Source organism: Streptopelia decaocto (assembly GCF_964273445.1).
Source record: "Streptopelia decaocto genome assembly, chromosome: 3".
In the NCBI taxonomy this organism is placed as follows: domain Eukaryota; kingdom Metazoa; phylum Chordata; class Aves; order Columbiformes; family Columbidae; genus Streptopelia; species Streptopelia decaocto.
In genome coordinates this window covers 95,830,647-95,857,921 of record NC_138656.1, presented here as the reverse complement: position 1 = coordinate 95,857,921, position 27,275 = coordinate 95,830,647, and the positions used below count along the sequence as shown (strand labels likewise).

The 27,275-nt window shown below is 38.7% G+C and overlaps 1 protein-coding gene across 9 annotated transcripts in view; it reads left to right on the top strand.

Moving 5' to 3' along the window:
* MLIP (muscular LMNA interacting protein) overlaps positions 1-27,275 on the top strand; it is a 108,251-nt gene that overhangs the window by 66,629 nt on the left and 14,347 nt on the right. For 4 of the 9 annotated variants that reach the window (XM_082047452.1, XM_082047458.1, XM_082047453.1 and 1 more), the window contains 7 exons: positions 1,773-1,838; positions 1,921-2,004; positions 2,099-2,158; positions 3,425-3,469; positions 6,265-6,309; positions 14,747-14,872; positions 19,824-20,012. In XM_082047452.1, coding sequence (XP_081903578.1) covers positions 1,773-1,838; positions 1,921-2,004; positions 2,099-2,158; positions 3,425-3,469; positions 6,265-6,309; positions 14,747-14,872; positions 19,824-20,012 — 615 coding nt within the window. Of the gene's footprint in view, positions 1-1,772; positions 1,839-1,920; positions 2,005-2,098; positions 2,159-3,424; positions 3,470-6,264; positions 6,314-14,746; positions 14,873-19,823; positions 20,013-27,275 lie in introns of those variants that run through there. The other 5 variants (XM_082047455.1, XM_082047454.1, XM_082047456.1 and 2 more) reach the window with 4 other exon arrangements.

The following is a 27,275-nucleotide window of genomic DNA, read 5'->3' as shown; positions in this document are numbered from 1 at the left end:
TTTTATCACTTCATTTTATGTATACTGGGAGGATGTAATCTTGAAGTTGAACTAGGGCCACAGTACTCCAGTGTAGTGCTGAGCCCTCTTTTGCTCAGCCCTCCCCTCCTACAGGATGGTCTGTTGATCTCAGAATTTAGCTGTGTAACACTGATGAAATAGGAGAAATGAGAAAGCCTATATATCTTCCATCTTTTGTCTTGGGATAAGATTGCATTAATTTCTGTATACCAGAAATAATAATTCCTTTATTTTTTCCTTTTGAACTACAACTACTTCAAGGTCAACAGGTATGTCTGACACTAGAGGGGAGGGAAGAAATGTGTTTGGAAAGAAGCTGCTCTTAATTTTTGCTTACTGTGCTACCTGACAGAATACGTGGTGTTCCATAAACGTGCTTCTGTGCAGGATCATTTGTGGATGGTATTAAAATAATATTAAAAATTAATTGTCATGAACTTTTCAGTTATGTCTACAGAGATATATGCTGCCAGTAGCTGGGCAACAAGAGAAAAAAACCTGTACTCAGCAAATTAAACTAATAAATAATTGCTTAAGGATGTGCTTATTTTCTTTGTTTTAAAGATTCTGCCGTTTTTTGTCCCAGCTCCACATATGTCTTCTATTACTGATCTCTGTCTCACTGGGATAAGTCCATTCCCACAGAATCCTGCATGCATGAAAAAGTGCTTTACTGTCATACTCTATTTTGTTTGTTTATTTGTTTTTGGTTTTGTGTGTTTCGTTGTTGTTGGTTTTTTTTTTTCCTCCTCTTATTATCATTTATTTTTTGGAATAACTAGCAAAAGGAAACATCAGAAAAAACATAATGTGTCACATAAAAAATCCACAAACCCTGTGGGTGCCTCCCCCGTAGTCCAGCTTCACACATCAGCAGGCTTCCAGAGTAAATTTTGGTCTCAGCACTGAGACCAATTTGAAAATTGCCTCAAAGCAAAAGGGGTGATGGCAGTGAGAGTGTGCCTCACAGACTGGACAAAGATGAAAAGGGAACTGAGCGCTGGAGGTTGACTTTTGAGAGCGTTTTGTGAGTTTCCTCATAGAGCAGAAGGATCGGCCAACTGATTACCACTATTCTTAAACCTGCTCCAAGTACGAGTGTAGGAAAGTAGGAGGTATAGCCAAACACAAGAAGCTTGTTTTGGAGAGATTGCATGCCTGTTTAGACGAGCTGTGTTTTCATGTGGTTTCATATATGTTTAGTGCATATTTCATGTTATACAATTCTGACTTAGGGCTAAGGTCCAAAAATGGTGAGCACTGTTTTTGTTGCAATGTGGAATCACCGTCCTCTTTAAACAAGAGGCACTTTTAAAGAAAACAACTACTGGAGGAAAAAGAAGTGCCTCCAACATGCTTGGACCCCCTCCTTGTCTGCTGGCTCACAGTTAGTGTTTTTGCCCTGATGGTACCTGGCTGGCAGCCCCTGATGCCTCCATGGCACACAGCCATATCCAGTGCTAAGTCGGGGGCATTGCTGAAGGAGAAGACAATTTAAACTGGTAGTTTCTGATCTCTAAAAGTAGAGACAGTTCACCTAGCTGCCTCTCTGCAACCCCTTTCCCTCCAATTCAGAATCAGAAGATGGTAACCTGAAGAACCTTACTAGGCTTGTAATTCCTTCTTTTTCCATTCTGACATGGTGAAATGAAAAGTGACACATTTGGAAACATAGGATTGCAAAAAATGTATGTTTGCTTAATTTTTAAAATTTTCAACTCAGTATCACACTGAAATTTTTTGAATTGCAGGCCTTAGAAGAGCCAATGAACACTGCTAGTGTGACTGAAGGCACTGCTTTGGACACCCATTCAGAGGTAATACTGTTATATCTCTTTCAAATCTCTATTTGAAATCAAAAAGCAAAGGCTAATGGAATGATATCTCCTTGTTTTTCAGATGTGCTCCCCTGCCCAGCTCAGACAACAAACAGAAGAGCTGTGTGCTGTCATTGATCAAGTGCTGCAGGACCCATTGACTATGGTAACCCATCAGTATGTGGGATTGATTTTTATCTTCCTTTCTTTTTGTCTCTAGTCGTTAATAAGTCTGTTCTCTGTTCAAAATAATTTTCCAGCGCCGATGCGAATCTTCACCAAGTTTTCTGCAGATGAGCACGGAGTCAGATGTTGGCAAGGTAGGTGGAAAAGCCCACTCACACACCAAGGGTTCTTTCCAGGTAGACATTAAGTCAAGCAAAATCACAGTAGAGGCTATGGTAACAGAAAGCTGCAGCTGAGAGATGCAGTGTCAGTAGCAATGCCTGGTAGTTTAAAAGACATGGAAGGACAGAACTGTAGTTCTGGAGTTATATTACAAAAGAAAAGGCTTCAGAGGCTAGGATCCACAAGGAAGAAATCTGACATATCTTGCCTTCCATATTGCACAGTCTCTGGCCATCTCCCAGTTTTTGTCCCATCTATGTGTCCTTACTACAGTGGAGGCAATATTTCTAGCTTCAATGATTGGAAACATATTTCAGATTTTTTTTTTTCTTGTTCATTATTGGTTTTCAAATAACAGGATAATTGAATAAATAAGTAGACTTATTTAGTCTAGTTTAGTGCTGATTTCCTTCTAACCCTAGGCTCTCACAGGAGGGGGATGTCTGCCACATCCATTTGCCCTGGATGACTCAGAAACAGATAGTAAGAGGCATGGATAACTTTCTATACTGGAGTTAAACTTCTGTTTTCCCTAAGTTATAATGATGTGCCTTCTCGGTTTGTTCACAAGGTGGACTAGCCAAGGGAAGAGCGTCCTGTACTCAGTTTGCTACAGGTAATTTAAGTTGCTTGTAGTAGCTATAGGAAAGTCAAAATGGCAGAAATCCAACTGGAAATGGGAGGAAAAGGATATTTGGCAAAGGAACACATCAAAAAGTCAATACATTCAAAATATCCTGCACAATATCCAGCCTACCATGCAAAAATAGGGCACAGAACCAGTATTCCTGAGCAGCTAAAGGCTGTGAGCACCTCAGAATGAGAGAGCAAAGTGGTTAAAATAGGGTAAAAGAGAATCATAGTCAGATGAAGGCAATTTCTTGCAAATGTGAGCACAGAATCATTTCAGGTTATTTTGTGAGCAAATGAAACTTAAATTTCATGGGGCAACCACACCTATGGCTATCTAATAATAAGCATTTTGTTATGAGAGTTCTGAATGCCATCCTCAATAGAAGTGGGAACAATGATTTTGAGCAGTAAAAAATGAAATAATATTTTCCACAATGAATAAAACTTTAATATACCTTATTCTTGTGTATCACACGAATCTTTCTGGAAATCTGAAGTTTTATTGAATTTGAGCAGTTGACAACTTGTCACAATGATTCAGATCTCTTTGAGTTATTCCATAGAGTAACTATTTGCTCTTAACATATCTATTTATTTTGTACAAGGTGTCAACAACACTGCAGAGAGCAGCTGGACGTGAAACCAGATATGTAAGTACTTTTATAACTAATCTACATTTTGCATGAAGAAATGTCTAATTGGTCTGCTTTTGCTAGAATACTGGGTGAGTCTGCACAGGCACCTACTCATGACTTAAGAAGTTGACTAGTACAGAGAAACGAGTATGTTAAAGAACTGCTAATTGAGAACTGGGATGTCTTTCCCCTGCTGTAAATCCACCATGGCCAGAATCTCTTCAGTTCAGTGTCTACTGATAGTTTTGCCTGTGTGAATGTGATGTTAAAATTAATTAATTCACATATTTCTTTGTTGTTGTTTGCTTTGAACATGGGGCAGGAGCTCGGCTATTTGGCAAACAGATTGTTAGAGGTGCTGAAGGGTCCATTTGGTTGTATTCAGTCTGCACTGTAGGGGATTTGCTTTGCTAGAAGTCCTTCAGTTCTTACCTATCCATCAGAATTTGGGGTTGACCCAAACTTTTCTTTCCAAGGTGTAGAGCTGGCTGAAAACCCTTAGATGAATAGAAACTGTTTTGTCACATATATGCATGTGCCAACATAAAAAGAAAATCTCTGTGTTGAATAATCTGTTCAATTATTGAAACATTAAACCAAATTAACATTAGAATTCTTACTAGCACACACAGTTACTGCAGGTTCCATATTTAACTTACAACTCATCTAGTTGTGTGGTGAGAAATCTCTGCTTACTATTCATCATTCAGCATTTCTATTGAACCTCAAATCAAAGCAGTGCTGGCAAAGCAATAGAGGACTTCCAGTTTCATGCCAACAGAATGCTTAAATGATCAATTCAATTTCGCTTTTTGAATGTGGAGACATGCAGATTTTATTGCATACTGTAATTTTTACTTGACAGATTGTGCTGGCTCATACTAATTAGAAAGGATATTGGAAGAGAGCTTTTTAATGAAACAGAAGAGTGTGTTTCAGAGGCAGTCTGTGAGTATAGAATATATCTAATATCACCCCAGTGCAGATCTCTAGCTCCTAGGATTATGACTGTCAAATACCATAAATTCAGAAATGCAACTTATACACATATGGATACAGTTAGGTTTTCTTTACTGGCATAGAAAATCATCCTTCTAAATCCTTCCCTACCAGTCTCTCCTGGAACTTTCTGGATAAATGAAACAAATAAATATTTAAAAATACGTTTGTGAATAGACATGAAACTGAGAAGTGAAAAAATGAGGGAATGTGAAGCAACTAAAAATGCACACAGACATGCACTAATAAGTAGTGCTTTTCTTCATCTATAGTCTGCTGTGCTTATACACATTTCAGGTAACCCCTTTGAAATGAGATTTACTCTTCAATTGCATCACTGAAGTGAGAAAATTTAATTCCAGCAGTTTGTATCTGTAGATCATTCTGAAGTGCCTTGGTGTCTCTAAGCTCAACATGAGGCTGGTCATCACACTTGCTTCGAAGCATAAAAGAGAGCTCCTAGTATAAAAGTAACCACTAGTGAAACCTCTAGTTTACTCTGCCAGTGGCACACAATGTACTTCTTGTAGATTTAGTGCTAAACTACAGCTGTCGCTGTGTGGGTGGGAAGGTTTCCTCCACCAGAGGCTGTGTTCAGAGATGTGAGTGCTCTCAGTGAGGAGCACAGTCCTCCACCATGACTCATGTTGATGTTCTCACCACTGATAGAGGAGCAGAACCAACAGGTCCAGGAAGTCATTAAACATCTCTGTTTAACACTTGGGAGAACACATCTGGAGTCCTGTCATCAAACCTCTGCAAGGTCTTTGCCATGGAAGGATAAGGGAAGAGTATGGTCTTCCATCTCCAAATGTGCTGAAAATTGTTTTTTTTGCTTGAAACTGTAAGAAGAAATAGTCGAGTCAATGAAAATCCAAGTGTAGTGGTCTTTCTACAGAGGGTGCAGGCTGTAACGGCAGTCTTGTACTATAGCTATAACATCTATCCATTGTATCTAGTACCCTTTTTACCACCATACAGAAGAATATTCACATTTTAGAGTCTCAAGGCCTGCAAATCACATCTATTATACATCAAGGAAGGTTATGTTATTTGTACAGAATCAGTGTGTTATCCAGAGGAAGTCTTACAGAGTTTGAAGTAGCTGATAACCAGAAATCCTGGACTTTGCCACAGTGTGGGCAAAAAAAACGTGTGGCTTGTCATTATTTCACATAGAAACACAAATACTTTACATTTAGCACATTTACCCTTGATTTTGAAAACAAGGCTGCTGCTGTTTAGTGTATACTCAGAAAAAATGTAATACTTGAGTAGGATTGTTCTGGTTTTCATAATGTGGAGTCAGAAGGATGAGAAGCTTGGACTAATCCCTCCGTAGAATTGTTAGTGTTAATAACATTGATGCTGCAAATTAACTGACACAAGCAGATTTAGAAATGTCAGGATTTCAATATCAGATCAAGATGTAAATTGAAATGTTGTTGCACTTAGAAAAAAGTATCCCTCAACCTTTAACAACAGGCATTCATATTTAATTATACCTAGAGACAAAATGGAAAAGACAATCTTTTAATTTACCAATTGGGCATCACTACATCAGTGGTAAAAACTTCTGTAGTTAAGCATACTACTGTCCATATATTTTTTCCTTCTCCTAAAACAGGCCTCAGAAAAATACAAGTGAAATGTCAAATGCGAATGCATTATTTTGTCATTCAGGAACCATTAACAGTGAAACAGTGAAACATCATCAGTAAAAAACCTTATCCTTTTGGATTTTTCTTCTGTCATGACTATAATAACAATGATGTTGTATGTAATACTGTATATATTTATGTTTTTTGCAGGCCAACCTTTACAAATCAGCACCTATGATGACAGAGAGTCAGCTGGTAGGTAATGCACAGCTGTGTTATGCTGCTTTTCAAAATTTGCATAAGCACAAAATCTACAGTAATCATTATTTACTTTATTAGACTCTGAAGGAAGTTTCAGTCAACATCCTCCTACGAAGCTGTATTGCTTCTACAGAGCTACATTGCTTCCTTCTGTACTGAATATACACCTGGTTTAAGTAACTGTAAATTGTGACACTCCTTGTAAATGCATGGACCAAATGACAAACTAGAGTCTTGCTGAATCTTGATATGTATGACAACTAGAGAGTCTATTGCTGGTTCTTGGACCATTTCAATTTCTACAATTTTATTTATATCAAAAAATGTTCTGGCATCTATTTTCTTCTTACACACTGGTTTAAATCAAAGATGGCTTAACAAGCAAAAAACAAGGGTAAAAAGCAAATAAAGAAAGGGAGATTTTGCGCTAGATGTTCATTTTAGCTCTGACCACAATTAAATGCTGTTGAAGTCAAACTTTCTGAAGAAGAGTCAGGAGAGAGGTCATGGAGCCTGTCCAGGTGTCAGTGACCACTGGTGAATACTTAGGGAAAAAATGAGGCGTGGATGAGAGTTCTCCCCCACTGTATTTCATCTAATGGAACTTCAGGGACTTCTTGAATCAATTTCTAATGTTTAGTAATCTTTTGCCACTTCCTTTTTCATTATTTTTTCCAGTTGCTTATTGAATCTTGTTATACTTTGGTCTCTATAACATTCTGTAGCAACAGAGTTTATTTTCAAATAATACATTGTGTGAAATAGTACTTTATTTCCTTGTTTTAAGCCTAATGCTTGACCTCAGTTCTTGTACTGAAACAGTAAATAATTTTTCTTTCTTCACTTTCTAAATAATACTAAAGATTTCCTGGATATTAACTGTAATACCCTATCAGTCCACTCTTTTTCATACAGAAAAGTCAAAATTGCTTAGTCAGTCTTTGAGAATTATGGATATTGTCCCATATATTTCCGTAACCTTGTTGCCGTTTACTATATCTTTTTTAGGTTTTTGGTTTTGAGATTAGGAGACTAAAACCACAAACTGCTCTTGTCTAGCTCTGAACACAGCACTTCCTATTTACATGATGATGTGATAAGGTTCTTTATTGATATTTCTATTCCTTTCTTAGCAATTCCTAGTAGTTTATTTAGTTCTTGTCTTGAGCAGTAAGCCAATGTTTGTAAATAATGGTGTGCAATAAATCCAAGATACATTTCCTGAGTAGTGAGAGCTAGTGTCTGAGCTAACTTGTTCAACAGTGAATGAATAAACCTAGGATGCAGTTTAGTTTTTCTCTGTGAAATTTATCAATGTTGAATTTATTTAAGTCTCAACTGCCTTTTTATAATTCATTCACTCAGTGTCCTAAGATCTATCTGCAACTCTTTGCACTGATATTTTGTTTTTACTACCCTGAATGACTCAGTATTACCAGCCAACTTCATCACTTTACTAGCCACTTTTTTCTAGTTGATGAAAATACATAATCTGAAGCCCAGATTCAAGAGCACACCTCTGAGGAACTCTGTGACTTCCTCCACTGTGAAATTTGAACATTCATTCCAACCTTTTCCTTCCTATCTTTTAACTGGTCCGTAAGAAATATTCGCTTTTACTCTGCAGCAGTTTCATTTCCTTAGTAGACCCTGCTGAAAGACCTTCACCAAAGGTCTTTGGAAATCCATGTGCAGCAGGGCTGCATGTCCACTGAACTTTATAATCTGTGATGCAACCTCATTTTGTTATCCCTGGTCATGCATTTAGGGAGCTGGTGGGAAGAAAAAACCCAAACACTGAGCCTCACGTAAGATGGTCTGTTTATTCGTACTTGGTTTCATCTAATGAGTGCTGCTAGGTGCCAAAAGATTCTCATATTGCTAGTTTAAACATAACCTTCATCTGCTGTTTCAGTCAGCTTTCTTGCATCCTTGACTCTTAAATAACTGTACAAGATTTATCAGGCCCTTTCAAAAGCCATTCGCTATTATTTGTCTGTATATATACTAATTATGTTCTTTAGTATATCTTTTCCTACTACTTTGCACAGTTTGAAATGTGACACATGATGATTTGTGATTCCTGGTGCCCTTTAGGATCCTGTAGTAAAACCTGCCCCATAGTTGGTCACTTCTCATTCTTCTGGTGCTGATCATGTCTGAAGGAGTAAATTAAATACCACATTTCATAGTGTGTCAATTTCACGCTGGAATTGGTTTATACTTTTATTTACTCCTTGCACTTCATCTGCTTATTTTATTGTTTTGTTCTCAAACCTGTCTTGTTAACACTGAACTCGAGAAAGTTCCTCCAGATTGTTCCTTTGCTGAACTTAGAACTGCCCTCAGTCTTCCTGTAAGTAAAGCTGAAGTGAGGAATTAATTTTCAGCCCTGTTCTCTTCATGCATCTTTTTCATGTCTTCAATATATCCACCAGTTTCATAGACTTCTAGTTGTAAGGGGATTTAGCAAGTTTATTTTTCTCGAAGTTTTCCTTGGCCTAATACATGACATTTTTATATTGTGGGCTAGATTTTTTTTCCACTATATGATATTTGAATAGAAATTTGTGTCTTTGGAGACTTTTCTTCCTTATTTCTTTTTCTTTTTTTTTTTTTTTTCCATTTCTTTGCACTGTTCTTTGAACATCACAGAATTTATTGATCTCTTAAATCCTTTTTATAAGCTGATGCACAGCTTTTCTGAAATGTTACTGTCTTAAGAAGTATTTGGGTCACTTATAACCATTTCATCCTTCTGGTAGCTCCTTTGATTTTTTTCCTCTTTTTTTATAGCTACTTTAATTATTTAACTATCTATTTTATTTCACTTGTTTCAAGTTACATTCACAACAGTGGAATTCTTCTGCATGTTTTTTTTCCTACAGCAAGACTGTCTCTGAGCACACTGTGATCTCTATTCATGAATAATTCTTCAGTAGTAACCTTTTGACTTAGCAATTTTGCAGGATTTATGATTCAGCTAATTACTTTTTCTCTTGTGGCATCTCTGACTAACTACACGAGACTGATTATTTATGGTGACCAGATATGTTGTCTCTTTGTCTATACCTCTCAACTATGTGACTTTTATCCAATGGACAGGTGAAGCATTGGGCATGCCACTGTGACTCTCATCAACAGATTTTTTTACTCTTTCAAAAGATGACTATGAATGACTCGTGATAACAAAGTGCAAAGCCATACCCAGCACACCAATACCACACACGATGTTGCCATTATCATTAACGATAAGCAAATAAGACAAAATTCACATGGGACCGGTGTTGCTTAACTTGGTAGCATTTTCCTAAGTTCATTTGGTTCACACATTTTGATATTGCAGCAGTAATTCATGGTTTTCAGGTGGAAGGATTTATCAAAAGGTAATAAGAAAAGAGTGGGAAGGGACTCATAGATTAGAACAAATACATAATGATGATTCTGTATTTTGTGAGCAAGTTTAAATGATAGTAACAGAAACAACACAGTGCAGTTTGTTGTGTGAAAAAGATTGTGGATAGGAGTTGTAGGGACTCAAGGCTAGACAGAAGATGAGTTCAAGCATTTGAAGAAAGAAAAGCATTAGAAAAAAATAGATAACAATCCTCATGGTCTGGGCCAGGAGTTGAAACTGGAGTGTTCTAATTAATATTTAGACGTATTTTTGCGGCTTTTTTGTTCTAGAATATTTTTGTTGTGACTTGGCAGCTTGAAGTATTTTTTTTCTCTGATTCATTAATTTTGAAGCAAACATATTACTGAGGTTCCTGTATTTCCCATGTTTAATGCTGTTGAGCCCAAGGCTCTATGAAATAAATTAAACCATGTTTGAGAATATGACACCTCAAGAATTACGGCGTGATTGATTTAAAGTCAAATAGTAGTAAATTCAGCATTTTTTAAGACCCATTTCAGGTCAGAATGGCATAAAATATAGCAGTTGTCAGGTCAAATGCAAAATCAGGGGTTATGGGTACATCTCTCCACCTAAAATGATTTCATGGTCTTTGAGTACTAATGAATGGCTTCTGGAAGGCAGTCCTTGCCATGGCTCTATGCCCATAATTTCTCAAGCACCAAATTGCAGTGCTGCTGAGGAAAATGTGAGTGAAGGAAACTTAAATGCGCTGAAAGAGTTGCCTAAAGAAACAGAAGGATGGAGAGAGGGAAGCAGAAAGGAGTGCCAGTGCTAAGGGCTTGGTCTTACTCCCCTCCCTGTCACCAGCCTGGGCAGCAAGCTGTGCCTGGGCAAACGTACTCCCTTTTCTGCTCCCAAACTTGTAACCTTGCTCTTCTGCTGGCCCCAGAGCAGCATCAGAGGTGAGTGCCTCCTCCACGCTGCTCTCACTGTGGGTCTGTCCCTTTTATGCAGCTGTTGTGAAAAGGACTAAATACATTCATTTGAGTCTTGGCTTAGTTTAGCACAGAGCCAGTGGAAATCATAATACAGCATAGTATCAGACATGTGATTGAAAATTCAGATCTTTCCTGAAATGCGAATATTTCAGCATGAACAAAAGACAATTTGAATTTCAAACAGGTGACCGTTATTGTTCTCTGTGCTCTGGTGCAAGACCTGCTGCTGCTTCAGCACGGAGATGGAGAACATAATCATCTTTCCTTTCTGGGCTTTTCAGCGAGTTCAGTGATTTACTGTTTAGCTGGAGGAAGAGGAAATCCTTTTAACCACAGTTATATGCCTTCACACATTCAAATGTATGAAAGAAGAACTTCATTGTAGACTGATACACTGCCTGGAATGCTTTATTGTGTTTTTCCAAATGTAAGGCCTCTATAAGGGAAAATAAACTAATATGTTCAGTAACACATTTCCCTTTGTGAAGACTAATTTGTGGCAGAAAATAAATAGAAGGGGAATATTTTAGGGTGATTCACAGTTCAACTAGACAAATGCTCTATGCTTGTATTATTAGGGCAACAGCATCTTTTTGCTGACAGTGGAAGCTGTACTGCTTCTTCACGACAAGGGAGCCAGTTCCTCACTATCTGAAAGCAGGTGCTTTCTACCATTTGGAGACTCTTTAAGTGATTCTGGCTTCTCAGTGCTGACAGAAGGTGACTGCATTGGCTGGGCTGGGCTGTGTTGCAAACTTGCCCCATCTGCCTCAGGATCCCTTTCCCCAAAACTGATGAGTTTATTGGAAAGGACCAGGAATGGTTCCTCTCTATGAGGGAATTCTTTAGTTACTCCATTTGAAGCAGAAGTCTTCAAAGACCGCATGAGACTGTTTGTACTGAAAAGTTGGATATAAAGGCTATGCAGGCAAAAAACTCAGTGCTTGCTGTTCGTCAAGTGAGGTCTGATGGACTCAGAGCAGAAAGGAAAGAAAGAAGGCAGCTAACTCTTCTATCCCAAGGCTAGCTCTCCTGTTTTGTTGTATATTTTTATCTAATCATGTCATATTTTTGTTAGTCATTTGTCTGATTATCTCAGAGGCAGGCTGCTTAGAAACAGCATGGCATCAATAACATATTGAAAAAGCCAAGTCTTTGTTAAACATTCAGAGGTAACTTTCTGGCTTACGGGACAGCTGTTCAGGTATCCAGAATGACTTAATGTCTGTGTAGTGATACAGAGCACTGCAAAGAGTGGTTGCCGTCATTGCTAGGTATCAGATAAAGGTCTGGCCATACATAGTTTGGGGATCTCTGAATACTCTGGATAAGAGGAAGTGACAGTGACTTGGATAGGAGAAAAAATGGACTCAGAGGATTTTAGGCCTCTGTTGAGAGGAACAGGATTGCAACTGGGAGCTAGCTCATCAGTTTCAGCAAGATCTCAGGGACAACCAGTATCATAGTAACAGTTCAGTCTTCTGACTTTTGAGGCAAATATCATGCAAGCCTCATTTCCATAAAGCCAAAACACCTTCTGCCACTGAAGAAGAGTGGCCATGTCCATACCATCTATTGAGAGGCACCCTGGCCCAGCCTATTCTCCTATTTCTGATTGTGTGCTTGCCAAAACCATGCCAGGGAGCATCCTGACACTGAATCCATACAATTGATTGTGAGTCAGCTCTGGAGCTTGTGTCTTGACCCCGTATAATTTGCTAATAGGGCCGTAGCTATATGATGATAACCCATGGCTACCATAACATTTTTCAGTGCTATTGTGGGAAAATGAACACTTTCCTTGGGAAAACTAAGTCTTAGCTCATTTCTCAGCAGTGTCAGTTGTGCCACCTGCTATCAAAGGAAGAGTTCAAGTTTTTAGTTTTGGATCAAAGATTTTATATTGCTTGTCAGGGAGCTAATAAAGTATTTCAAATTCTGGTTGCTGGCTGATATCTGCCATTCTATTAGCAGAGTCAGACATAAACATATGACTCAGTTAGCACTTGAGTGCATGATGTTTAGAAAAAGCTTCCTTAAAAGCATTTCCACAGTGTGCTTTTGAAAGAGTCTTCTTACATAATGTGAATAGCATATCCTTGATGATTTCAGGTACCTCAATGGCCTTTTAATAGCATGGTTACATGGTATGGAGGAGTGTTAGAAGGCCACAGGTCCTTTATTTGCATAATGATGACTTGATAACAACTGCGGTTTTATTTTTGTATTTACCTTACTGTTGAAAGCCAGGAGTCTTTCACTTTTACAAACTCTTCTCAGAAATCTCATAGAGGAAGATAAGTATTTTATGGTGGATCCTAAATGAAATAATCATGAACTATGGACTATAAATTTACTAAATGAACACTGCATCTTTCACTAAGTTGACCTTTGTAATGAAAAAGTTTTTACTGCAACTTAGCAGTTATTACTCTTTAAAAAAAAATAATATCACCTCATGGCTGATTTTGTGCTTTCAGTTGAATATATTTTTTCTTATTTGATGAGGCAGATGAACAGGCCCTGACCTATAGAAAGGAGGGAGGGGATAAAACACAAAGCTAAGGGAAGATGTTTTGCTGCCTTGGCCTTGCTCTTCCCAGGCGCCTTGTGCTCCTTCCCTGCCTCTGCCACCTCCACCTCAGCCCCTAGGCACTGCTCTGTCCTTTCCTGGGACAGAGGCAGAAGCACAAGCCATGGGAATATCTCCTGCCTCCTGCACCCTCCCCTCTGATGGCCACCCATTTTGCCCTGTCCTTGCTGGATGCTTGCTGATTTTATTTTTAGTTGACGTGAAAATGTAAACGGCAATCTCAGCTGCATCATTTTAAGCTTGCTTTCGCAGTAAGCTGCTCTGTTTTTTCCAGAAAGACTGCTTAAGTGTACTGCTCTTGTAAATAGGCAGCACAGTGTTATTAAATGTACACAGTCTAAATCTTATAAATAAATCTAGTGGTGAATCAAGTTTATTCTCTGCATTTTTATACCCTGCTGGGTACTGAGGCTGGTGAGCTGTGACAGCAGCTACTTCTCAGTCCCGGCCGGGCAAGCTGCCCCTCTGGGCTGCACCGGCAGGAGCAGCTCAGCAGCAGTGCTGTTGTTGTCTGTACCAGTTGTGACGATGACTGCCCATTTGCTGTGGGGTAACTGTAACAGGAAAGAATATAATTGACTTATTTCAAAGTTTGAATCCAATCGCAGACCCCTCCAGGTCTTCAGTGCTTACCCAATTCCAATGAGGATGTACACTTTTCTTCTTCCTTTGCTTACTGAATAAGTTGTCTATTTTAAAATTATCTTCCAGCCTCCGTTTAGAGTTCATCCCATAATCCATCATGTCAGACTTTACTATAAGAATTCTGAAAATCACAGATCTGCTAAACTGACCAATTAATAGTCAATTATTTGGTTGGCTGGTAGCTAACCAAGACATTTTTTCTTGATTAAATAATCCAATTTGTCTGAAATGGGAGGTATCACACATCCATGACGATTAAATTATCCAAAACTGTACTTTACCAAGTGAACCCTTAAAGACACTGTCAAAATCCAACATGTAATCACTGGCATTTTTCCCCAGAAGTACTTTCCTCTAATGTGTTGTTGCCTGGGTCCAAGTTAACAGCATCACAAGTTGCCTTTCCTTGTTTCACAGTTAGTGTTTTGAGGATCCCAGGAAGGATTTTGCAGTGTGAAAGCAGACATGTGCCTGTGCCTAAAGTGTGACTTTGTGTTCTTATCAAGATGCAGCTGAACAGCTAGCAAAGGTAGCCAGCAAATCCCACAAACCATAGTCTGACACGCCAGCATCTATTTTTGTGTTAGTAACAAATAAATGTCAGTGATGAGGTTCTGTCCTTAAAAGCAGCTCTTACCATTTTTGTCCACAATCTTTATTAAAAGTAGGCCAGGCAGCATGAACAATCTTGGTGGTGAAGCGTTATTAATAATTAAAAAAAAAATCTAGTCAGTGTAGCCCCACTGGAATTGACTTGTCTAATAAATATTCTGTGCATTATAAAGTATTTTATTTCTCTTTCATCTCTTTCTCCTGGGTGTGCTATGGGTTAAGACAAAACCTGGTGTAATTCGTCCTGTGCTGGTGAAAGCGAAGAGTGCACAGCAAAAGGAGGAGTCTTACCAACCCAATCCTTTTAAAAAGTACCTTGAAGAAATCAGTGATCAAGATACTGAGCAGGTGAGTAGCTCTCACTCTAAAGGATTTTTTAGCCTCAGCTAGATGGTCAGCTGAGTTTTCTACAGGGGCATGTTTTTTGGTGATCTAAAAATCTGTAAGTTGAGGAGGGGACCTTTTAATGATGTATGTAGGAAACACTGTCCAAAAGAAAGTAGAAATCCTGTGCTCTCCTGTCAAGCAGGTGTCTGCATCAGATCTACTAGAAAGTGCTTCCTCCATTTGGGGTCCAGACCTGAATCCTCTCTAAAAAGAAATCAGGACTGCAAGGACAGGGCAAAGTTCATTCTTCCCTCCCAAAGGGAGACTGCAGAGGACTACAGTGATTTTCCCTGTCAGTCCTCAGTGTGTAGCTCCCCCAGGTCTGTATTCAGGTGCCTCCACAGCTTGAGGGGACAGCTCTTCTGCCACATGGGAGGGGCATTAATGGGCAGCCCATGGGGCACCCAAAGTGCTGTCTTCTCCCAAAGAACTCTGCATAAAGCCACAGGATCACTTTGAAAAAAATACAACTTGAGCTTTGCAGGCTTGTGTGGGGCATTATCTCAAACCCCAGATAAATGGTTCTGCCAGACTCTGTTTGCGTGCATTATTGTGAATTAAACCTTAACTGGGATACGTAATCTGAGTACCCCTGTAGGAGCTTATTATTAACCTATCCAGTATGCTTGGAATCTTCCAGCTGGAGGGTAGTAAAATGAAGCTAATAGTCCTCATGTCAGACGTGATGTGAATAAAATACCTTACTAATTGGATTTCTTTTACTTCTGTGCCCCTCTCAAATTAGAGAGAGACTTTAGCAATGGCAGTCCTCTCTTTTTCTTTTTTTAACTGTTTTTTTTTTTTTTTTAAGATTTTCATTTTAGTTCTTTCCGTTCTTCCCCATATCTCTAACTTGCTCTAGGGCAAAGCCAGTGTTTCTTAAGAGCACTACAGAATTACAAACAGAGGAAGATTTATTTGTAGTATTAGTGGATTTCAGCAACACATATGGGTGGCATCAGAAGTTTTCTCATTCTCTAGGTTTCTACAGAATGTACAGTTCCTGTAAAACGTAAGAAAAAAATGAATAAAAGTGATAATTTACATTTTGTCTCTGAACTTTTGAGGTTGACTGTGAATATTTTACTTCAGAGACCACAAGTGAGTTCATAATGAGTTTTTCATGCTATAACTTCCTGACAACCTTCTGATGCCAAGGCACTGTGCTGCCATTTGCCTGGGATGAAAGATGAGGAGAACTGACTTTGAGCTGCTGCTACAGAGTTTCTGGTCAAGGTCACCTCAGCGGGGCCTCTCTGCAAAGGCAGGGGCAGCTCATACCTCCCTTTCAACAGGTCTGGGCACTGATTCTGCTGGCTGTAGTTTTGCTAATGAAGGAATGATGCAATCATCAAACTTTGTATTTTTTTTGGCAAATACAAACGTGGGGTTATTGCCATACTTTGAAGCTTTCTGACATTCCAAGATAATTGTAAAAACCCGTCAACTTACACATTATATATTACTTATGTTCCTACCTTATATATTACTTATGGTGCATATTAGTGAAGGACTGAGGACATAAGTCCATGAATAAATGTGGTTGTCATAATCGAAGCCAAAACTATTTAATATAAAAGCTATGTATTAAACTAAACAAACAGTAAACTGAATTTGATAGACGGAAAAGTTAATTTCACAATGAGTGTGCTCAGTTTTGCTTCATTTATTTAAAGATCAATGTCATATTCTTTAAAGTACTAAAGTACTAAAACTAACCTAAGAAATACCAGAGGTTGCTGTAAAATACTTGTTATTTTGGGAGATCTCTATTAGGACATCTTTGTTCTGAAGAAGGGAGTACTTTGACCTGTAGTTGGATGGATTCACTGACTTAAATTGGTTTTGTTTGCGTGAGGAATGGCTATCTGATTCTAGTGGTGGTCTAATACAACAATTGATAGCACGATAATAGCCATATCTGTGGAAAACAGCAAACTGCTGAACATGCCAGCGTATGCTTATGATTTCAGCGCTTGCCTCTTAAAGTAGGTTATGGGACTGATGAAGTCCCTTGTGAGTGGAGGAGACTTGAGTGACCACGTGAGGATGTTCACAATCTTACAGCATCTGTGAAACTCTCCTGAGGGGTTTTAGTGCCTGTAAATGAGTTGCAGCGCTGCCTGTGGAACCGGGCTCACTGATCAGACAACAGCTTGAAAATTGCAGTGGTTGTCCCTACCACAGGGTTGTTAATCTATAAGGACACTCATCCTCCCTCTTCACCCTCTCTCAGTAGTTAGCATTTTTGGCTGCACAGCAGTTGGCTTCCAAAGAGTGGGAGGTGTTCCCACAAATATTACCCCTAAATCAGGTAAACTGGCTGCTTTCATGGGATATGAGAGCTGTGAATTAAAACTAAGAGACTAGCAGCTAGGCTTTCTGCAGAAGAGCTGGTGTTAGTCCACTTGTCCTCAAATAAGAACTTAGTAGGCATCTACTGTGGCTGAAGGGCAGAACTGCTTATAGCGTTGCTGATTTTCCCTGGTTTTCTTTGGAGATTTTCCAAGTCCTGCTGGGAGGTTCAGCTCTTACGTTTCTCTCCCTCCTTCTGCATTTTCCTTTCTTTCTAATACCATTGCCAACAACATCCTCCCTGGGTAATGCTGCTGCTCCTCCTTTACTCAGCCCATCTTGAAAGGACAGACCTTTTCAGACTGCATCTTCAAGCCCGGTACAGAGTAAATGAGGTTCAAGGTGGCATCAGCTTTATTAATGTCTCTCTTTTGATTTTTCTTAGACTTCTGCAGTACCTCCCCTCCCTGCCAAACCGCCCACTGTGACACTGGGCACTCATGACTATGTGGGTGACATTCAGTTTGAGACATAATGATGTAGCCAGCCATAACTGCTGACCTTCAAGCTCATGTCCTTGTGTTGAGCACACATATTTATTTATTTATTTTTTTTCACAACAGAGAGTAGTTTGTTTGTTTTTTGCTTCATTAAAGTAATGTCCCCTTGTGGAAAAGGCTGTTTTAACAGGCAGCTGTTGTCATGCACATAGTTCAAAGAAATATTTTTAATTATTAATTTATATATCTTATTGCACTGCGTGTGTTGAATTATAGTGTTGGAAGTGAGAAAATAATAATATATTGTTTTACTTTGAATGAACTTTCAAGTTGGCAATCTTGAAATGATATGTCATTATTTTCCTAGGCCAAGAGACAAAAAGAGATTCCTAAATTAGTAAAGATCATCTGAAAATTATGTAGCTCAGCTCACGTCTAGGTCTCTTTTATCTGTGTTTTAAGTATGCTGTATGTAGATTGACATTGTTTTGCCAATAAAATTTACAAAACAAGGAAAAATCCTGTTTTATTATTTTGGCATTTTCTTAGATTAGTTTATGCTGCCCTTTTTTCGGCTATTCAGTGGATAACTCCCCATCAAACACTTGTTACAGACAGTCTGTAGTATTTCTGAGGTTCCAGTCTGACAGAATTAAGCTTCCCACATTTTTAGATAGCCTTACTGGAGAAGGAAATTTCCCCATCATAAGAAAGATTGTTTTTCCTTTCCTAGTACAGTTCAGTAAAGTTTCAGGAATTTTGCAACTTCTATTTGTTCAAAAGAGCACCACAAAATATACTGAAAGTATAACATACGTAACTCATGGGTAGTGCTGATGTGATGGCTTCATGAAAATTTTCTATTAAAACTGGGGAAATGGAACTGTTTTAGGGAAAAAGTGGGGCATTTTTTACACAGTAATAAGAAAACAACTCATAATGAAGTTGGAGAATTCACGTGTTTACAAATAGTTATTAACAAGTATGTACATAGACTCCTTTGTCATGAAAAAAAATAAACCACTTTGGACAATGGAAGAACAAGATAAGGATAAACTATAGAGATATTAGTTATACTTGGCATGAAGCTGTGAGTCCACTTTGCCCAGGTTTATCAGGAATAGAGGTAGGGATGGTGCCTTGGAGGAGGAGCGGAAGGAGGCAAGGTCAGTGTGAAGCGGCTGTTGCCTGGTCCCTTTGCAGCTGCTCTCACCACTGCCAGGCTCTGATCTGCTCCTTTGCTCATGCTCACCCTTTTGGTGAGCAGGACATTAATTTCTGTTGGAACTAATCGCAGCTCTTGTCACAAATTTTCTCGGTCTTGAGCTCAAAGACATAGCACGCAGGGGAGTTTCTGGTCTAGACTCAGCCAGCCAAGAGGGTGAGAATTCAGAGTGTATGGTGTTTACAGCCCTGGCAAAACTCAAGCACAAGTTTTTTGGCAAAAGCTGGGTGTGCCTCCTTGACTCTAGCCTAAGTATTTTATTTTATTTTATTTTATTTTATTTTATTTTATTTTATTTTATTTTATTTTATTAAGATTTTTTCCTTTAGGTGCAAAAAGCACATATGCGATTTGTTGTTGTTGTTGGATTTTTGTTTGTTTGTTTGTTTGTTTGTTTGTGGTTAACTAGAAGCACTATTAGCTGCTGACAGTTTGCAGTAGTGAAATATATTGTGTGTTCACCTTCACTGGTTTAACTCTTAGAGGCTTGTTAGAGTCTTGTTAAAAAGCCTGAAGTGGTCCTACTAGTGCATAGATAAGGCAGACTTTCTTTTGTATCTCTCAGACACTATAAAATGTGGCCATTTCATCCTAGCACAAGATCCTTCTGGGCTTTTCTGTCATGAGAGCATGAGTTGAGCTGCAGGAGGGAGATGCTCTGGAACCCAGTGCATCCTACACCAGGTGTTTGTGTGCATACTGTCATGCTGATGAAAGTGCTTAGTGTAAAGCAATTGTCTTGGCATGAAGGTAGGGTATCTCTCCTAGTTAACTGTCAAGCCCTTTGAAATGTAAAAAAAGGTGTAAGACACCACTTTGCTTTCTGTCCAAAGCTGCTTTTTCTCGTGCATTAATCTCTTTCTGTTTGCCTTTTTTTTTTTTTTTCCCATAGGAGACTGGTCTCCCACACCCTCTGTATCCAACTAAACTGATCCCTCCAACTAAGTCCCCTTTGCGTCCTTCGTCCGTCTCTCTCACTGACTGTCTAAACCCTGGACCTTTCAGCCACTTGTCTTCCATCGCGTGTGATTTTCACGAGAATCCTTATAGCCCTTACAGCCACAACTCTTTGTACAATAAGGTGAGCATCGAGTGTGGTGTGATTCAAGAGCTTTCTCAGGCTTTAATCCTTTTAACTCTAGGCTGAATTCAGCTGAGTCATTAGGATTCAGTGCCAGCAGGTGCTCTGGGAGATGCATCTTAGACAAGACCATATCTCCAACGTCCATGGAGATATTGCTTTTCCTTCCCTTGGCATAGGTCATGTCAGGGCTTGCTACCTCCAGACCAGCTAGGACAGGGGTCACATCTGTCTTCATTCAAACCATTTGTTCTCTAAGGGTGGAATTATCTATTTTATCCCTCATTCTCAGATTACTTCTAACATTTACCCAAACTAAAGTAATGGGCTATTTCTTTTTTCTTGGGAACTGAGGGAAGGGAGATTAACATGAAATATAGGCTTTTCCAGAGACATTTGTCATGCTGGCAAGCAGTTGTCTCTTGCCAAAGCAAAGGGAATAATTGCACCCTTGCTGACATCGGTGTCCTTTTTGAAATGACAGTGAAGAAGTTAGACAAAATCTCTGTAGTCAAATGTCTGGGGGTGACAGGGCTGGTAACGAGCTTTGTTGAGGTGAAAATGGGGCACTAGGTCTTCATTACTGTTTTTGAAGAGTAGCCAGCACAAGGTATCTACTACACCTCAAGAGAGCCCCTTTCTGCTGTTAAAAAAGCATCAGTTGTGGAAGTCCATAGAAGATGCTGTTTGAAACACTTAGATGCATCCCTCACATGTCCTCTTTTTCTAACACAGAATTTGGCTGCAAATGCTCAAACCTTGATGCCAGGAGAGATAATCCCACTCTGAGATGTACAGTGTGCTTGATTTGGGATGCAAGAGGTTAAAACATGGGCATCAGGTGCTGTTTCTTTAGGGTCTGTCACAGTTTCCTCATGAGGGGAAGCACCAGGGTGAAATATGCATTACTAGTTTCAGGCACATTGGGAACCAAGACTGCTCGGGAGAGAAGCATCATCTCTGCAGATGTTGGTCAGCTGTCAGACTCTGAAGAAATGCCTGGAATCACCTTTATCTCCCTATCTAGAAACATAATTTAGCTTAACAGACAATGACAACAGTGTCAATATTGTCTGAAGTTGGCCCTTCTGTCCTGTAGGATTTATAGAATTTACTATTTTACTCACTTATTAGGATGGACTAACTAACTAAAACTAAACCCTGCCTTCCATTCTGTCTTTTAGTACCTTTTCATACCTGCTAGACAGGGTTTTGTTCTGTTTCAGTTTTTACTAAATCAAGCTGACACATTTATTTAGGCAGCAATGATTTTTTCAAGTATTTTTCGACAGGTTTCCTGGTTCATTGCAGGACATTCACATGAACAAACAAACAGTTTATATGACCACCTAAGTCAGTTTTTATACTGAAATGGGTGCATGCTGTTGCTAATGAAAACACTGCTAGAAACTAAGAAATTTGTATAAGAAAATGAATAAGGCAGGGAAAAGTTGTCTGAAGATAATGTTTTGGTATATCATATTAGCTGTTTTCTCAAAAAGGGATATTCGTGCTAAATAATCTGAAATAGGGAAATTTTGCTGCCATTCTGACTTCCCATAGCACTGTGCACCCAAAACTCTCCTGAATGCAGAGGCCGTAGGACAGCCCAGCCTGAGTATTTGCATTCCGCTCATACGGTGTTGATTATGAGGCCTCTTCATCCACAATTCTATATCTCAAAGAACTTTTGTCATTCCAAGCAACATTTGTGAGCTTTGCAAACTGATAAATGCAGCCACACCTCTCTGACATTAACAGTTTTTTTCCTGTAAAATGTAAATATGAGAGCTACATCATCACTGAGGGTTCGAATAGATGACCTTTAAATGTCCCTTCCAACCCAAACTATTCTGTACTTCTATGATTCTATCTCTTTGATTTCTTCCATTTCCCTGTATAACATAAATTTGCTCTCTTACTTGGGTCATTTTTTCCTGTTCCCCGTTAGGAAATGTGTTTCACTTTTTTTTTTTTTTTCTGTAAGCACATCTGTAAATAACTTTTATTTTATTTTTAATTTTTTAATGTATTATGTATATTTTATATATTCTTATTATCACATTGAACTCCAACTCTGTATTTAAGTCTACAACATTCCAGGGCTGAGCATCATCATCCGTAGCCCAGAATTCACTGAAGAGTGCTATATTCTATATCAAAGAAAAGCTCAGAGGTTCATTTGGTTTTACTTCAAATCCTTCTGCAGCAGCATTTTGAATGATTTTGTCATCAGGGAGCTAATTGGGAGAGCTACATTTTAGATGAGGCCCTGGTATGACCTACTGTGACAATTTAAGCAAAAATTGTTCACACATTTGGGCTTTTAACTGACTTCCCGCTGCCATCCCTCTCATCATGTAGGTGAAACAGGCTGCTGACTTTGGTCAAGACCACATACAATGATAACGCTTCTTGTTTCTCCAAATGTATTCCTTAATTTAGTTAATGCAGCAAGTTCTCTCTTCCATCCCATAAGATTATGGTGAAAATACATGGGAATCTATGATTTCAACCATGATTACTACAAAAAATCCAATAATTAGATCTTCTGAAGCAAGATAGATGAGAATGATAAAGATTTTTGAGACAAATATATTTTTTGGAGAATTTTCAGTGTAACTCAGTTTATCATTGATTGGTTCCTAGTGTTTAAAATAGTTTTAATTATTTACTTATTTACAATAATTTTAAAGTCTCAACCAATTAAGATAAGGTTAACTTATACAGAATGAGACAAACTCAATTGTCAGAGATAGGTAAGATTTTTAAGCATTACTGGTAGTGCTAGTAAATACCTTTATAAAATGCATTGTACTTCTGAACTGATGTCACTCTCTAGGTAGGTGTGTCCTAGTACTTTTGGAAACAGAATAATCAGATGTCAGTACTGCCCTAGTTTAATACAAACAGGGTTTTATTTACACAAGAATTAAATATTCACCAATTCAAAAATTTTTTTTAGTGTTTCTATTTTGGTCTATAATATTTACATTTTTTGATAACCAAAGGAATATTAATTTAGATCTTATTCACATGATCAATATTTAATGATTGAGTCAAAATATGTTGATAAAAACCCTGATGATATTTGCTTATTATTTCTTGCAATAACCCTGTCTTCTGTGCCACCCAACTATAGTGTGAGTTACTCATGTCTTTCAAAAGAATTTATTTAACTCATTGTCATAAATAATTAAAGGAACAAAAAGCACAGTTCAGTAGACACAGCACCAGCTGTTGAAATTTCATACCATTAGACCTGTTCTGTAAGCAAAATCCTGACATAATGAGAATTTATTTCCATTCTCTACTTAACCTGGACTGTCATCTCCGTAAATTCCCTGCAGTTTCCCCTCTCCACTCATGAGGATAAGGGACAATATGCACCATGACTTGCTTGCCGTGTCTCCAGCCATCCAGTAAACACATGGCCAGTGTTCTCGCGGTCACTCTATACATGTATGTTACATTTCTAACTGTAACTTGTATTTTGCTTCATCTTCCACTAGAGGGCAAAACTCACTGGCATAAATTCTTACAGTCATCTGAAATATGTTGTGAATACACTATGGAGAATGGACAGGATGTGCCAGTGAATGGATTTGCTACTCTTCACTTGCACTTTCATTAAAACATTACCTTAAACCACTGTTCCCTCACAAGTGGGAAATGGAATACGGGAAAAAACAGAATGATCACTTGTGTCTTATATTAGGGAGGTCTGATTCGATGAGCTCCTAAAAACAGTATCATTTAATTTGTTGGCTTAGGGCATAATAAACTAGCAGCTGTCTCTATCTGAAATGCTTTACAGAAAGGACACTGTGGTGTTGTTTAGACAGACTGGAGCCAGTGCCAGGTTGGTTTCGATTGAAGCTCCACCAAGCACCCGAATCATCTTAGCTGATGGAATTGCACAGATGAAGCTGAAAGATAGACCTAGCAGATCTTGTAGATTATGATGAAATCTGTATTTCACAAGGTGGTTTTAGCTTTGATGGGAAGAAGCAGTGGGAACAAAGGTATTGTGTCTGTCCTCCTGGAAGAGGAGCAGAGAAGGCTCTCTTCTCTTATCTGTGCACAGGCTACTTCTGAAATAAAAATGCCACCCACTCAAGTGAGCTGATTCTGTTCTTATTGGCCTTGTCATCTCCCTTGTTGTCTCTTTCCTCACACTGTCCCCCACACACCAGGGGCTGCTGCCCTTATTTACACACCCTGGTCTTGAACAATTATGTGAGTCAAATTTTTTTATTATAAAAAAAGTTCCTTTTCATTTTGTTTGGAATGAAATAGCTCAGAAAAATGGACTTGAGCACAACCATTGCAGCATTGGGGAGTCTGAGGTAACATTCAGCTCTGTGGTTAACTCCAAAGCATGCTTCTGCAGGGAATCCCTCCAGCCTTTAACTGAGGATTGTGTAGAATGGAAGAGTACAACACTGCACCTGGAATAATGTGTCCAGTTCTGGTTTCTGGAATTAAAAAAAAAAAAGCAGACAGATTGCAGAGGGTCCAAAGAAAGGCTATGGAAATAATCAAAGGGCTGGAGAACCTGCTCTATGAGGAAAGACTGAAGCAATTATGTCTTTTCTCCCTGGAGAAGAGAAGGCTCAGGGAAGACCTCATTACAGTATTCCTGTACTTAAAGGGTGGCTACAAAGAGGATGGAGACTCTTCACAGGGAGCCACATGGAGAAGACAAGGAACAATGGATACAACTTGCAATGGGAATGGCTTCATCTTGTTATATGAAAGCATTTTTTTACAGTGAGAACAATCAATCACTGAAACAGCTTCCCCAGGGATGTGGTAGAGTCCCCATCACTGGAGGTTTTAAAGATGTGTTAGGACAGGGCACTAGATAACCTCATCTAAGCTCCCTTTCCCATGAAAGGTTGGACCCTTCCAAACTGGGCTATTCTATGATTCAGATGGAAAGACAATCAATGTAAATATCTGTGTGAGCAGGGAGCATTACATTCTGGGAAACCGTCTGTCATTTTGAAGGAGAAAGGAATGACCTGCCCAGGTGAATAAGCGGGTGTAGCTCCCACAGCTGGGGACCACCTCTCAGTCCCTATTGATGTTCCAACTCCCTTTTCTTTCTGTCAGCAAGGGCTGAGCACACAATTCATGTACATCCCTGTGAAAATCTCCCTTTCAGTTAAATATTTAGCAGCAAAGCCTTGAAAATGGATTAGAGAGCACTGGCTTTTTGAAAGAGGTATGACAAATGTTAAAAAATTACCATTTCTCTACCTGGACCTAAATGAAGTTTTCTTGAAATCAGTAAATATTGTCATATTGGAAGTGTCAGCCTTCTGTAATCACTTGCAGGTCTGCAGGCTCATAGCAGAATATTTAAAGGGAATCTTTATTATTTTTTAAATTAAATCAGTGGTGTTTACCTCATTGGAGTTTCATTAATAGTAGCATAGTAAGAATTGACGTTCTGCAAGTACGGCAGCCTTTCAAGGTTGCCATGGAAAAGCACTTTTCTTGCAGACATCATCCCAGCTGCTTTTATTTCTAGAGGAGAGTTTTCTTTTTTCCTTTGAACTTCAATATTTAAATACTGTACTTATGCAGGTATATTGTGGTTGATCAACTTTCTGTTATCTGTGATCCAGAACAATTGCTTTAGTGTAGAAAAAGAAATCAAAGGCGAACAAGCCAGTTCATTAGTGTTGTGCTACAAATTGGACCTCATTGTTGAGGAAATATTAATGCTTAACATTGTTGCGTCTCCTTTGTATATTCTTTTATTGCATTGCTTGGGCTTAGTGAGCTATTTTAATCATATCATATTTAGATGACATTTCTATTATTTTGGACTTGGTTTGATCTTAACTGCAGAAAATGCCTCTAGAGATCTCGCTCAGCTTGTCTTTAAAGAACGGTATTTATTCGAAAGCACTTTAGAAGGATCATAGCTTGGTAATCAATTGCTCTCTTCAAAACCATCAAACTAACAACAGAACATGAAGGTAGCTTAGGTTCAATAGGAGACACAGCAGCATGCACTTAACGTAGAGACATCTTAAGTCTGTCAGTGTCTGGAAAGAACTTCGCTACCCACTCCTGCAGAGACAGCTCTTCCAAAGGGAAAAAGAGAATTGATTACTGTGTCACTCTTTTTGGCCTGGGTACTTAGGCAATTTTGATCGCCTTGCTGTTTTTATTTCCACTAGGAGAAGTTTTTGTTGGTAGTATCCTGGTACTTTTTTGGCATAGTTCTGTTCATTTAGAAAACAATCACACAAAATGTTGCTTTCTTGAACATGGTAGATCAAACCCCAGCAGGTACTTTCCATACTTAGAAAACAAAGTGTGGTTGCTAGTAAATGGTGTGCTGAGAAGTGTCCAGGTTTCTGCTTGGAACATACTTACAGCCCTTTCTGTTGCTTTCTGCCTTCTCATTTATACAGGCTGCCTCTGCTGGGATAGCTTAAACCAGTCCCAAGCACCAGAAAGTGCTTTAAAATGCTTCATCTTCATTCTTAGAAGTCTCTACATAACATAAAACTTCAGTTCAATCTTATGCCTGGCTTTCTAGGATGATTGTGTCTAGTTTTCTGCGTAGTGGATTTCAGGCAGACATTTTAAATACATAAAACAATATCAAATATCATAGAAATTCTGGTCCTAGCTAACAATCCATTTCTGAAATGTCTTTATCTTAGCCTTTTGTATCTTCAGATTAATATGTGAGCACACATCTTAGGAGAACAATGAAAGGAAACTCAACAGCACAAATGTTACAACACTCCTAATATCTGTTTCTAATGTCTCAGTTGGTTTGTGAAGGGGATTCTGTGATGTGGCCCATGGTGATGGGGGCAAGCTTGCCATAGCTCGGAGGCTGCTTCTGCTCCTAGGATCCTGATCTATGACTGCATTTGGACTGGATACAACTCCATTTCTAGGGGAATTTGAAACCATAGAAAATGGGAATATTAAAAAATAACCTCTATTAATGATTTGGCAAATGGGAACTGCAACTTGGGGACATGCCATTGCTTGTAAGATAGCAATAAAAACAAAAGACAAAATTACAAAGAATCGAAGCCACACAGAGGTAAAGGTTGTTATTAACAGCAAAATTAGAAATATACTATTGAGGAAATATATCAAACAAGACTGGGTGGGCATGTAACCTATGTGAGAAACAAAAATGATGCTTGTAGGCTTTTTATTGAAGACAGTGAGAAAACACAGTTTGAAGGAAAAAAAGTCCTAATTGATGGAAACTATCCC